Genomic DNA, 14,013 nt, shown 5'->3' on the forward strand with positions numbered 1-14,013 from the left:
GTCTGATGCTTTTGTGCGGGCCCTGGCCCCGACTCTGAGATGTAAATAAAGCCTGGAGTCGCCCACAGTCCGGTGCCAATCCTTGAACGCCACAGCCTGGTTTCACCACCTGGCTTCCCGGGCGTCCATCACCCAACAGCCCCTTGCAGGAAGAGATTTGTTGTTTTACGTTACTAACCTATTATATGTCTGAATATTATGTATAGTTTTTGTGATTTTAGAACTAAAATATGGGATTAGCTTGAAAAATAACTTTCAGCTAGCCTGCACCTGGATACTTAGGCTTACACAAGGAATTTTAACAAGGCTGCAGTTAGAAAGAATGGGGGAGAACGTGACTATATCCAACTAAGCCAGACAACAAGGACTAGTGCAATGATAAGAGAAAGAAGAAGAAGCCAGGACCAGAGGCAACCTTGAAGAGGCGCCCAAGGAGCCTAAGAGCGTGTGCAAGAAGGAGAGCTGAGGAGTTCACCGTGACGAAGCCCCTAGCGAGGCCCCCGGCCCAGAAGGCAGAGCGCGTGCGCCACGGGCAGGGAACTTGTGTAAATAACCTCCGGGACTGGCTCTGAGAGACACCCTGATGGGGGGCAGCGATGAATCTGCGTGCCTTGACTGTTCAGAGCCTTTGTCAGCCGTGCCGGGAGTCGCACGCCGAAGGACGCCTTGTTTACTAATCGAACTGGCGCTGCTCGCGGCCGCTCCCGGTTCCCGCCGGAAGGACCGGGCGGCGCTTCCGGGGGCGGCACCGGCACCGGGGGGGACAGCGGCGGCGCCATGACGACGCTCCGCGCCTTTACCTGCGACGACCTCTTCCGCTTCAACAACATGTGAGCGCCCCCCGCGTCCCTTCCCCGCATCCTCCCCTCTCCCCCTCTCCCCCCCTCCCCCCCTCCCCCTTCCCTGCATTCCCCCCGCATCCCCCCTGCTCCTCTTCCCCGCACCTTCCCCGCATTCCCCGGTTCCCCTTTCCCCGCATCCCCGCCGCCTTCCCTTCCCCCCATCCTCCCCATTCCCCCCGTTTCCCCGCTGTCCCCGCTTCCTCCCCGTTCCCGCTGGCGGGCTCTGAGCTCTCTCTCCCCCGCAGCAACCTGGACCCGCTGACCGAGACCGTATCCTTCCTTGCGCCTTGGGGGGTGGCGCGGCCGGGGCGGACGCGGCTTTGCTCCTTAACGCCGCGCCCAGTACGGGATCCCCTTCTACCTGCAGTACCTGGCGCACTGGCCCGAGTATTTCATCGTCGCTGAGGCGCCCGGCGGGGAGCTGATGGGCTACAGTGAGTGCGGGGCGGGGAATGCCAACCGGAGAGCCTTTCTTACTCTGCGCCCTTTCCAAACACCCAGCGGGGAAGAGGATGGTCACCCATCGTCTTCGCATTCTGTAAATGGGTGGTTGAGTCACCTTCCCTGGAGGTGTTTAAAGGATGGGTGGATGAGGTGCTGAGGGACATGGTTCAGTGATTGATGGGATTGGTTGGACTCGATGATCCAGTGGGTCTTTTCCAACCTAGTGATTCTATGATTCTAAATGACTAAGGGTATTGTGGGACTTGGCAATAGTTCCCAGTCTGATGCGCCAAAAACGAGGCATCTTGACCGGAGTGATGCCTACTCAGGTTCTGTGCAGGTGAACACACACACACACGGGCGTCTCTGCAGTCCTGGGAATAAATCTCTGCGCTCCGCTCTGCTCTCACAAGCATCGGTCAGTGAAAATGCTGGGCTTGGGGTCTGCACCATCCCCTAAGGGAAAGCTCTGGGTCTGGATCTCAGTTGCTTGTTTGCTGTGGAATATTTGTGTTATTCAGCAATCGTCCCAACTGGTTTTTAGGGTCCTCACAGGGACCTGGGAAATAAATATTTAACACAATAAAGATAAAGCACTTCCTGTACAGAAGGTTTGTCCATACCCATTGGTTCCATATTAGCAGTGACTGTGGTGTTTATAGACTACCACATAGAAGCGTGACTTAATACTGGCTTGGCTCTGCATAGAAGGGAGAGGAACTACAAAAAAAGGGCCACCAAAACAATGTCCTGTAGTTTTGAGGATTTTTTTAAACATACAGCGTTTGTAGGGCCTTAGGTTTCTATTGCCAGATTGGCAAAGCTTGCCAAGTTCTATTCCCCTGCAGTCACCAAAAGCCTCCAGTAGTTGCCAGGATGGTGAGATGGTTTTGGACTTCCAGCCCTCCATTCCTCTATTACTTTAGTCAGATTCTGAATTTCACTCAGTTAAAGACTCTTTTCCGAGTTGTTTTAAATTTGCATTTGGAAGACATGCCTCAAACAACGAATTTGCAAAAGCTATTTTTTCATACAAGTCAAGAAATTACTGCAATGCTTGAACAAAATTACATTTTCAATGGGTGCTGGATCATAGTGATAAGGTGTAGATGACCCATTAGAGTCTTTACCACATTATTGCAATGTTTGATTATGCACTGAATGGTTCTTTGGTAAAGATGTGTAGCTGTGGTCAGTGTGTTATTGCAAAGGTGCTGCTGCGCTGATGCTCTGTATGTTCACAGTAATGGGTAAAGCAGAAGGCTCTGTGGCTAGGGAAGAATGGCACGGACATGTTACAGCTCTCTCTGTCGCACCAGAATTTCGACGGTTGGGTTTGGCTGCCAAATTAATGGAACTACTGGAAGAAATTTCAGAAAAGTGAGTACTATGATTATCTTAAATTTATCTTTTAATGTAATCTTTCTATAGACATCTCTCCATGGCTTAGTTACTTGATTTGCTTGAATCGGATCCAGAATTTTGCTTTAAGTAGTGTTGTGATTCACTGAAATTCCCCATAGTTAAGAGAACAGATTTATGAATGCTGCTTGGCAGTTTAAAATCTCAAGGTTTCTATGAAAGCTGACTTACTGGAATGAGTAAGAAGTAGCCTGAATTCCAATAGAGATACTGAGGTCCACTTCTTGACAGGAAAAGAGCTTCGCAAAACATCAACACTGTTTCCTGTAGGACTTCCAACATACTTCTTCAGTAAAATCCTGGGCTTTGTGCAGTTCCTTCAGGCACAATCTTGAAAAATTTTTGTACGGCAACCAGTATCTTAGCTCATTTTCCATCTTGTGCTCTGTTACTTGTACCTGTAGAAAATTTAATTGAGCATCAAATGAGCCTTCAGGGGAATGTCCCCAGCTCAGGCTGGTGGGGCAACCCCATCGCAGTTGGTAAAATTGGAAAAAAAGTATTATGTTTTGAAAAATTTTCCTTGTATGGAGAAAGGCTGTTCCCTGTTAGGCAACTGAATGTGATGACTGATCTGCACTTTGAAAGAGGCAGTCCCTAAGCCAATGCAATCTGAAATGCAGGGATTTGTTTGGTTACATAGTTTCTTCTGGATATGAGGCTTGTGTGGGTGTTTAGCTACTCCTGTTCTTTCTGTTCATAATTCCGAACCCACTGGCTGACAAAAATTAAGGGTACTTTGTGCCTATACTGGATTTGTCCCTTGGTAAAGGAGTGCATCTGTTATTACCATGTGAAAGATGTTTGATTAGCGTACCACACCATCAGACCTGCTCCAACTCACATTACAAGTTATGTGTATCATTTGCCTACTATTCCTTGCTATGGTTTGTTTTGTTTTTTTCTTTCCAAAGAAAGGGTGGATTTTTCGTTGACCTCTTTGTGAGAGTATCAAATCAGGTTGCAGTAAACATGTATAAGCAACTAGGATACAGTGTGTACCGGACAGTGTTAGAGTACTACTCTGCTAGCAGTGGAGAGCCAGATGAAGATGCTTACGGTAAGTACTTGTTCTGCCTCAAGTTAGATAGAAAGATTCTAATGGTGGGGATTCTTGGGCTTGTTTGTATGGTTTTGGGTTTTTTTCATATGAACCAAGTTCAGACAGTCATTGATGACTGGAATTTTGTGTAGTCCTTTAGATAGCTTTTTTTCCTGGAGAACAGGGACCTGGGGGTGTTGGTTGGCAGCCGACTAAACATGAGCCAGCAGTGTGCCCAGGTGGCCAAGAAGGCCAATGGCATCTTGGCTTGTAGCAGAAACGGCGTGACCAGCAGGTCCAGGGAGGTTATTCTCCCTCTGTACTCGGCACTGGTGAGACCGCTCCTCGACTCCTGTGTTCAGTTCTGGGCCCCTCACCACAAGAAGGATGTTGAGGCTCTGGAGCGAGTCCAGAGAAGAGCAACAAAGCTGGTGAAGGGGCTGGAGAACAGGCCTTTTGAGGAACGGCTGAGAGAGCTGGGGTTGTTTAGCCTGGAGAAGAGGAGGCTGAGGGGAGACCTCATTGCTCTCTACAACTACCTGAAAGGAGGTTGTAGAGAGGAGGGTGCTGGCCTCTTCTCCCAAGTGACAGGGGACAGGATGAGAGGGAATGGCCTCAGGCTCCACCAGGGGAGATTTAGGCTGGACATTAGGAAAAAAATTTTCACAGAAAGGGTCATTGGGCACTGGAACGGGCTGCCCAGGGAGGTGGTTGATTCACCTTCCCTGGAGGTGTTTAAGGCACGGGTGGACGAGGTGCTGAGGGACAGGGTTTAGTGTTTTATAGGAATGGTTGGACTCAATGATCTGGTGGGTCTCTTCCAGCCTGGTTATTCTATGATTTTATGATTCATACTGAAAATTACAGGTTATAAAACTTAATCTTGCAGGTTACACATTTTGTAGCATCTGTGGCAAAGAAAACCCCTACAGACCAAAAATAAATCACTAAGTACAAAGACATTTATCATGTAGGTCAGATAAAATGCAGTTTCTTACCTAGTTTTTCTTTCTGAGGAATGCTTAAATCCAGTGGCTGTGTTTTTTGCTAATGTGACTGGGGGAAGGAATAGCAGTACTTTCCTCTTTTTTTCCCATAACTGGGACTTGAAACTTTTTTTTTCTCAGATGTCTGACCACAAGTTCACAAGTGTCAGTGGTCAACAGTGGCAGAGAATTGGATGGCATTTTCAATTTAAAACAGAAAGAAAATGGCAATTAAGCATGCTAGTTCTGTTAACAAAGCTTAAGTACCAGCTGCTTCCTCTTTCTAGCTTTTCTTTCCTTTAAGTATCCTTTCCAAAGGGTTATGTGGCCATGCTATATGTCTTCTGTTCTCGCACTATTCATTTGATGTGCAGAAGTACTGTGAAATACAGGGGCTACGGACAGACACCTACAACTGTTGCAGATGCCTTAAATCATATACTTGTCCTGTTACCTGCCATCTCTTTTCCATTCAGTTGAGTTTCATGTAGTGTTACGCTCCAAGTGATAACGTTCTGCTGAACAACATTAAGGACATCAGACTATTAGAGAGCAGGGTGACCAAGATGGTGAAAAGTCTCCAGAGCGAGGCTTACAAGGAGCAGCTGAGATCACTCGGCTTGCTCAGCTTGGAGAAGGGAAGGCTAAGGGGTGACCTCATTGCAGTCACCACTTTCCTTTCGAGGGGCAGCAGATGGGGAGATGCTGGTGACCAGCAACAGGGCACGAGGGAATGGAAAGAGGCTGTGGCAGGGGCAGTGCAGACTGGACACAAGGAGAAGGCTCTTCACTGAGAGGGTGGCTCGTCACTGGAAGAGGCTCCCCAAGGAAGTGGTCAGTCTCAAGCCTGTCATGGTTCAGGGAGCTTCTGGACTATGGTCGTAGTCATATGGTTTAGATTTAGGTAGTCCTGTGAGGAGCAGGGAGATGGTTTTTATGGGTGCCTTCCAACTTGAGATCTTCTATGATTCTATGAAATATTTTTTTATTAAAAATTATCTTACTGTAATAAAGCATTCATTTAATATGACTTTGTGCAAGGACTGACCTCTATAATAGCACTTTTTTTCTTATGCCACAGATATGAGGAAAGCTCTTTCCAGAGATACAGAGAAGAAATCAATTATACCTTTGCCTCATCCTGTGAGACCAGAAGACATTGAGTAACTGTAAGCTGTAATTCTCAGGCAACTTACTAAGAGTGTCAGGTTTCTTCTCCCTCCAGCCACCAAGAACTTACAGATGAGAAATCCTAGGCTCAATGGTTTACTCCGTGAAATACCAAAAAGCAATATTGACAAGCTTACTAGTACTGCATTGTCAGTAATGGGTGTGCACTCCTACACTTACCCAATTATTTTTCCCTTCAACTATTGGAAATTCAGTGAGTATTAAAACGGCATTACCTCCTGCATGGTGTTTGCTGTGTTTTCTTTCACACCAAAAATACTTGAAGTAAGTCATTAATAGTAAAAACTCTTCAAATGTATTTACGAATGAGCAGTGAAAATACTGCACAATGCCCAAGAAACACAGCAGGGGAAGGCAATGTGCTATTTCTTGCATAGAAGATAAACCAGTTACTCATACTCCTCTTGCTCCATTTCAGGCTCAGTGCAGGTTTTCCAAAGAACCTGTATAACTGAAATAACACGATTTGTTTATTTTTTTAAGGGAAGAACATAGGTAAATGTGGACTTTTCAGAAATTAAATTCAGAGATGAGAGTATGAATTGACCATACAAGTTAGGAATAAGTAATATCAAATCTTGTGCACATAATCCATTTAGCTTACTCTTGAGTTTCTGCTTCCGTGTTTTATTGTGGGTTTTATAGTCCCATGGACCCTGCCAAGAACTTGAAACTAACTTAGATGAGATACAGACTAAGCCACTCTGGTAAGTGGTTCTGTTCAAGCTGGTAGATCATTTTTGGTGGCCTCCCCCTCTGCCCAGGAGCCCGTCCCTCCAGGAACTGACTGCTCCCCCCGAGACAGAGGAGCGTGGATCCAGGAATGACAGTTGAGGTGTCCCAGGGCAGGAGGTTGGTGGGGCCTGAGCCTTGGACCAGACTCATTCTTGGGTCCCGCTACCTGTATGACTGGATGAACACTCACCATCTCCTTCACTTTCCCAGCTGTGTTCCCACTCCCGTTGCACCAGGTGAGGGGCTGTGAGGGAGCTTGGGGGACGCACTGTGGGGTTGAGGTTGACCAGGTCCTGCTGGTCCCCAGCTGTGGGCTGGGGGAGCCCCAGTGGCAGCAGCAAGTCTGATGATGGTGGTCCCTCCCTGTAGTGGGGCAGCTGCCGGCGGAGGAACACTTTCTGAATCAGGTCAGTATTTCCTTTTTAGTCCTAATGTTTTTCAGGAGGTAAAGAACTTGCCCTAAGGACAATTTCCACTGAACAGAAAGTATTGTCAGAGCTGTTACAAGAGAAAACTAACTTTCCTCTAGGAATTCAGCCTTGTCTTTCAGCCTTTGGATCGTCAGTGCATGGTTAAGCTAAATGAGATTTACTAGATCTAAACAGATCTTAAAATGTAACCTTATTCCTTCCGAGAAGAGCCTACAGCTACAGATTAATTGTTAAAAGCAGCACTGTTTACTGTGAGTCTGTCCGGGTGTGCCCATGGAACGCAGCATCAGACCAAAATGCCTGCATCTTCAGCAGGGTAGATCTTAGTGAAGGTACAGTCACCATTTCTGTGGCTGAAAAGAACAGCAATGCTTTGTTTACTGCTGCTATAGACAATTCAGAAACATTTTGTTGCCCACCATGAAAAGATACTAAAAAGAGCAGGGAAGGTGCTCTCTCGCTGCTGCTCCACGCTGACCTGAGTGCAGCACTGCAGCCGAGGGGGTGGTTGGTGCTGGGGTGGGGGGCGGGTAGCTGGTTACTGGTGCTGAGGAGTTCTTACTGGTGCGCACTGGTCCTTACATCGCCCTGTACACCCCCCTGCAGTACCACCCCCCAGCCCTGCCCGACGCAACCCTCTCTGTGGCCGCATACAGTGACAGGCATGGAACGCAGCGGTGGTGCCCTATGAAGATGTGGAAAGGCAAAGCAGGAGGGGAGGTTTGTGAGTGGAGGGTAAATGCTCAGTACTTTCTACATTCAGCGCCGTAACCTGCCCTCAAACACAGTGCTCCCGAGTGGTCCGTCAGCTGACAGTGGAGGGGCTGATCAGCTGGAGCTGTGGAGCGTTATCTACACCCTCTAGAACCTAAAAGCTTCTGTGAGTCATTTTCCCCCATTCTCGTCCTCCTGCCCCAGCTGGCTGCAGCCCTTCTGCCAGAGATTTCTGGGAAAATTTATCCATATGCATGTAAGTGGGAAATACATCCTGTCCCAACTCTTTTCTGGATGCACACGGCTGATGGAGGTCGCTCCTTCGTGTTGCCCAGGCCTGATAAAGGATGCTCACTTTCTAAAACTCCAAAATGAGACATAGAGGGTTTATTTGCCAGCCTTTTTCTGTATTACTTGCAGGAAAAACGTCTGTTGCTAACTCAGATTGGCCTTCACAGGTCCCAGCTCTGCTGCACCTCACGCCCAATAGAAACAAATGTCTGACCTGGGCATATGAGCTGAGAGAGGCAAAGGAACGCTACCACTTCTCGAGGAGCCTGTGCTGTGAACTCCCACAGCTGCTGGGGTCCTCCCGCAGCTCTCAGACCCCCGGGCTTGGTCAGGCTCGGGGAGCAGCAGGTGATGCTGGTCCATTCTGGTAGGGCAGCGTCGCACCTGAGCCCGCAGAACTTCTCACGACTGTGGTGACACCGAAAATGCTGGCAAATAAACTCTCTGAGACTCGTTTTGTAGTTTTAGAAAGCAAGTGCCCTTTATCAGGCCTGAGCAGCAGGAGGGAGCTATCCCCACCGATCGTGTGCAGCCAGACAAGAGCCAGGGAGAGGATGTATTTCCCACTTACGTGTACATGGATAAATTTTCCTAGAAATCTTATGCATATTTTATTACTTCCAAGGACTCACTTTAATGTCATTATGAACCTCACAACAGTCAAAACTCTCGCTAATTTGGAGCTGGTTCCAGCTCTCCATCTGACCTTGCATTTGAGATAGGGAAATGCTGCAAACAGAGGGGATGGCAGCAGAAGCCATATCTGCTCAGCACAGCTCACGCTGCACACAAGCCGTTATCATCTGCAAAGAATGAAGTGTCTGGAGAAACACTGCTTGAAAGTAAAGGTGCTACCAAAGGGACATTCTGTCTAAATATAAAAAAAATTACAAGTACTTAGATGGCACTTAACTCTACTTTATCTTAAATAAAAAATATTCCACTTCTTGTCACAGTGCCAACTTCAACACAAGTGAGGCCAGCCCACGGCGCCATGGGCTCGCTGGGGCAGCTGGGCTGGAGCTCGTTCCCACCTGCCGCTAGAGAGACAGAATCTTCTGGAGCTAAGAAATCCAGCAGAAGTGTATATTTCAGTGGCATATGTTAAAAAAAAACCCAAAAACTTAGTATAATGTTGACAAATTGTGAAGGACTTAAGGATACTGAATACTTTGAAAAGAAACTGTGAGCTTAAATACTGATGGCCATTGAGGCAGTTAAGTGACCTGGATTTTTAGTGCAGCCTGACATGTACACACTACAGAGAAACACAAAATATTACTCAACTTGTATATGCTGCTCTGGCCAATGTTTATGTAAAGATAAAAAGTCTACAAAATAACAGTCAGAACTTGACTTAAATACATACCGACCCAGCAACCACACAACAGATAATCACTCACAGCTAATTAAAATGCGTGCCTTACCATCTATATACTCACACTATTCGGTTATATGGAATGTGTCTGTTACTTTCCTCCTTGTGATACAGTTCTGTTTTCCAGACATTTCACAAATAAGACCACAAACACCAAGTTACTTTATCTTTATATCAAACTTCAAACCTTTGTTTCTTTCAGTTGGTAGGTAGCCAATACCTATCACAAGTAGCTTACAAGAAACAACTTGTGGTTCATCATTCTTTATTTACTGCTTATGGAGGGCACAGGCTAACCACCCTTCATTTACCTTCCTTACATAACACAGGTTAAACTTTCTGTCCTTCGTAAGAACATATTTTTAATTATTAAGCAGGAGCTGTAAAACAGAAGAAACAGTTTTTCACACTATCATCTTATTCATTGGGAAACATGCTGTCACAGATGTTCTGAGTAGCAGAAGTATAAATGAGCTTAAGAAACAGTACATGCACTGAAAACAACAAAACCAAACGGTATTTTAAAGACAGACAGGGACAACGAAAATCAATGAAAATCCTCACACAACAAACCATTAACAGCTGTGATGACATCCTAGGGTAATAAGTATCCCTGTATACTTATGTTCTTACAACACTTTCGTAAGTATAAGCATGTCCTACGAAGAGACTGATGCACTTTCGGTCTGATTCCATCCATATGTTCTTGCATTTCACTTGGATTTGGTACAAACCTGCTCCACCAGCACAAATTGACTCAAAGAACTTGGAAAGCATCGCTTTTCTCTACCATATTGGTAATTGCCTAACTCTATGCCCAGACTAGTTATTGTCCATCCTCCTGCAACTGGCCTGAAGTTAACATGAATAGTGCATTCTTACTTATTGACAGAAGTGGTGAAATCTTAGAATCTTAGAATCACCAGGTTGGAAAAGACCCACAGGATCATCGAGTCCAACCATTCCCATCAATCACTAAGAAAAAAAGAAGCCAAAAACCATGCAGAAGAAGCCAAAAATGTTCCAAAGTAACTCCTCTGGCAGGTTTCGCTATTCTGCTTTAAATCAGTGTGAATGTCACTCATCCAGCCTGCCTGCAGGTAACATTTCTCACACTTTAACCAAACGCTGTTTCACTCTTTTCTCATTCTGCTTAGTAACATAAACCATACAACTATGTCTAGAGGATAACTGTATTGCTGCAAAACAAGATGAAAAACTGTCAGTCAAAACCCGTAAGGCCTCTCTGTAACTAATAAAATTAATACAAAAAGTGCCCATTTCCCTTCCAAACTAGCTTTGAAGGTTAGTGCTTGAAGGTAAATTAGGAAGCCATATCCCCATTTTTATGTATACAGTAGAATACCTTGTCATCACAGGATTCACAAAAGTGAGTGATAACTCTGTAGCAAGCTTATTGAATATGGGCAACTTGTATAAAAATATGATTGAAAAGTCCCTGGGTGTAAGTGTCTACTCAAATCTCTCCAGTTTTGGAGGGGGGCTGTGATGGCATTTCTTTCACGTTTTTTCACAGCTGAGGAAAGGGCAGACATGTAGAAGCATCTACAAGATGAAACATTCTCTTCACGTCAATAAACCAAACCAAACTAAACCAATAATCAAATTGTAAATGACTAAAAAGAACCCTCCCTGAAAGAGCTCCTTTCCAGGATCCTCACCCCCTGTGCATCCCAGCATTTTTCCCTGTCAGTTTAAAGAGTGTTTCTCTTGCTGCACTACACAGAAAAATCATTATAGCAGTAATGGGGTAATAATCTCCATTAACAGACAAAAAATAAAAAAACCCTGTAATGTACAAATCGTGTAAGGGTCCCATTTAGGTAATATGGACAGAACCACCTCTTTGTAGTTTTCTGTGATCTCTGACTCTCAACAAGTACATTTACTATGAGAGTTCTTAGAAAAAAGATGATGGCACTCCCAACAAATATCTGTGGAAGCTCTGTAAATTTGGAAACTGCCTTTTTAATAAATTCACTAAAGCTCACGTTACAAAAATTAACTGGCTATACAGTACATACTGCTTTTTTTCCCATAAGGACAGAAGTTAATGCTGAAACCCAAGTAAAATGTTTCTCAAGGAACACTTTGATTTCACAATTAATTTCTAGATTTTTTTCTTTAATCAATGAAGGGTGCTGTAGGACAGTGCTATTTCTATCCTACCATTGATGCAACTAGCTGTCCTGTGTCAATGTATTCCTACCACAGTTTCTCTTCTTAATTAAAATTAGCAAAATAGCACCTAGCCAAGTTTAGTGAAAATTTTCTGAGTGTCAGTAACTAAAACCAGCATAACTGTACTCAAGAAACTTCTCCCTGAAACAGAACATAAAGTTGAAGAGGATCGAAGATGAAAGCCAGCTTGCAACAGAAGTGGACTTCAGCCAGCTCCAGAAGAGGGGAAAGTCCAAAGGATGGATCCAGGTGAAAGTTCCAGCAGAAGTTAATCTGATTTGCTATTTTTGCCTAACATAACCCTATTTAGTTAATTCATTAACTGAGGGTTGTCCTGTTTCTCATGTAGCAGCTCCATCTGCTGCCCCAAGGGAAAAATGGATTTTGCACTGGGACTACATTTACAAAATAAATGAGTCAACTGGCTTGAACAATTTGAAATATCGCGAGACTCTTGTCTTTTGGGGTTTCTAATATGCCTAGTCTTGATTTTAAAAAAATACATCAAAGAAATGTTTCAGATCATATTTACAGCTTTCAGGGGAAAATCTTGTTTTACTGAATCTATTGTGGGGTTTACTGTGGTCTTAGAACAGATACAGTTCAGTCATTGCTCCCTTTAATGAATTTACTAATAGGCATTCACAGTATTTGGAACAACGAACCAAGTATACTGTGATGTTTCCACCCACATAGAAAATATTGCCATGTAGTAGAATATTATTTCCCAAGCTCATGTCCTTTCTGTTCTGTCCATTTACAAGCATTTTATTTAATGCCTGCGAAACATTGTCAGTCACTAATTTTCAGGTGTGATTCCCACATCCTATTTCCCTGCCTGTCAGCTCTCAGCTGCAGGGTCTAGCAGGGATTGCGTGGACACGTTTTCTCTGGTTACCTACGTCTCATCATTCACATTCTCACACGCGACACTGGAAAGCCAGCAAAACGCTGCAGAGCACAGGATGCCCACTAAACGCAAGCACATTTTTCTAGGTTCCTTTCTTTAATTCTTTTAATTCTAATGCTGTTGTTTTTTTAATAAAACCAAAATCCAACAAGTGTTTGAACTGCCCTTTAAAAGCTACAATGCTGGAAATCACCAATGTTAAAATAATTTAGTTCCCAATAACTTTGGAACTGACTCAGCACGTTGATGTGGTGACTGGAAGGTTTGGGTAATTTTGTCCAAAATCATAGAATCATAGAATAATTTGGATTGGAAGAGACCTTAAAGATCATCCAGTTCCAACCCCCCTGCCATGGGCAGGGACACCTCCCACTGGATCAGGGGCTCCAAGCCCCATCCAACCTGGCCTGGAACACCTCCAGGGATGGGGCAGCCACAGCTTCCCTGGGCAACCTGTTCCAGGGTCTCACCACTCTCATGGTGAAGAAATTCTCCCTAATATCTAGCCTAAATCTGCCTCTCTCCAGTTTATCCCCATTGCCCCTCGTCCTGTCACCACAAGCCTTTAGGAACAGCCCCTCCCCAGCTTTCTTGTAGCCCCCTCAGGTACTGGAAGGCCTCTATAAGATCTCCTCCGAGCCTTCTCTTCTCCAGGCTGAACAACCCCAACTCTCTCAGCCTGTCCTCATATGGGAGGTGCTCCAGCCCTCGGATCATCTCTGTAGTCTCCTCTGTAAGCGCAATTTATATAGTTTCACTGTGAGAAATACTCATATTTCAGACTCATAGAATGGTTTGGGTTGGAAGGGACCTTAAAGATCACCTAGTTCCACCCCGCCTGCCATGGGCACCTCCCACTGGATCAGGCTGCCCAAGGCCCCATCCAATCCGGCCTTGAACACCTCCAGGACGGGGCAGCCACGGCCTCCCCACCGACAGGCACCCGCCCCCCGCCAGCCCCTCACAGGCCGCAGCCCCGGGCCCAGCGCGGGGCGGGACAACGCGGAGGCCGCGCCGGCCTCACCCTGAGCCGCGCGCCCCCACCCTCCCGGGGCGCGCAGGCTCTCTGGGCGGTGCGCGCGGAATCCAACAGGTGGCTCCGTGGCGCAATGGATAGCGCATTGGACTTCTAGAGGGTTGAAGGGATTCAAAGGTTCCGGGTTCGAGTCCCGGCGGAGTCGCTTCTTGCCTTTTGAACGCCCCACCGCGCCTTTTTGGCTAAAGCGCGTTCCTCCCGCTCCGCCGCCGCCGGGCTCCGCGGTCCCGCCTCCCGCGCGGAGGCAGCCTGGGAGCGGGCGGAGACGAGGGGCGGCGGGGGGACGGGCTGGCGCCTTCCCGGCCCGCGGGAGGAAAGAAATACCGAGCGAACCGCGGTGGTGGCGCCGCCCTCCGGCGAGGGCTCGCAGGGAAAGCGGCTTCCAGGCC

The 14,013-nt window shown here is 46.3% G+C and overlaps 1 protein-coding gene and 1 non-coding gene across 2 annotated transcripts; both read left to right on the forward strand.

Annotated features, from left to right (window-relative positions):
* The first annotated feature begins 731 nt into the window (after positions 1-731).
* Positions 732-6,148, forward strand: NAA20 (N-alpha-acetyltransferase 20, NatB catalytic subunit). The gene is made up of 6 exons (XM_069862111.1): positions 732-830; positions 1,088-1,112; positions 1,186-1,276; positions 2,531-2,666; positions 3,623-3,768; positions 5,818-6,148. The coding sequence occupies exons 1-6, from the start codon at positions 778-780 to the stop codon at positions 5,901-5,903; spliced, it is 537 nt and encodes a 178-aa protein (XP_069718212.1). The 5' UTR covers positions 732-777; the 3' UTR covers positions 5,904-6,148.
* A 7,535-nt stretch (positions 6,149-13,683) lies between these two features.
* Positions 13,684-13,769, forward strand: TRNAR-UCU (transfer RNA arginine (anticodon UCU)). The gene is given in 2 exon segments: positions 13,684-13,720; positions 13,734-13,769. It is a non-coding gene; the product is annotated as a tRNA-Arg (tRNA).
* Positions 13,770-14,013: the final 244 nt, after the last annotated feature.

This window comes from Phaenicophaeus curvirostris, chromosome 8, assembly GCF_032191515.1.
Source record: "Phaenicophaeus curvirostris isolate KB17595 chromosome 8, BPBGC_Pcur_1.0, whole genome shotgun sequence".
In the NCBI taxonomy this organism is placed as follows: Eukaryota; Metazoa; Chordata; class Aves; order Cuculiformes; family Cuculidae; genus Phaenicophaeus; species Phaenicophaeus curvirostris.

Coding starts and splice junctions, on each gene's coding strand:
- NAA20 (XM_069862111.1), top strand. CDS start 778: ATGACGACGCTCCGCGCCTTTACCTGCGACGACCTCTTCCGCTTCAAC. Junction 1,113..1,185: donor TGGACCCGCTGACCGAGACC/GTATCCTTCCTT, acceptor CGCCGCGCCCAG/TACGGGATCCCCTTCTACCT. Junction 2,667..3,622: donor CTGGAAGAAATTTCAGAAAA/GTGAGTACTATG, acceptor TTCTTTCCAAAG/AAAGGGTGGATTTTTCGTTG.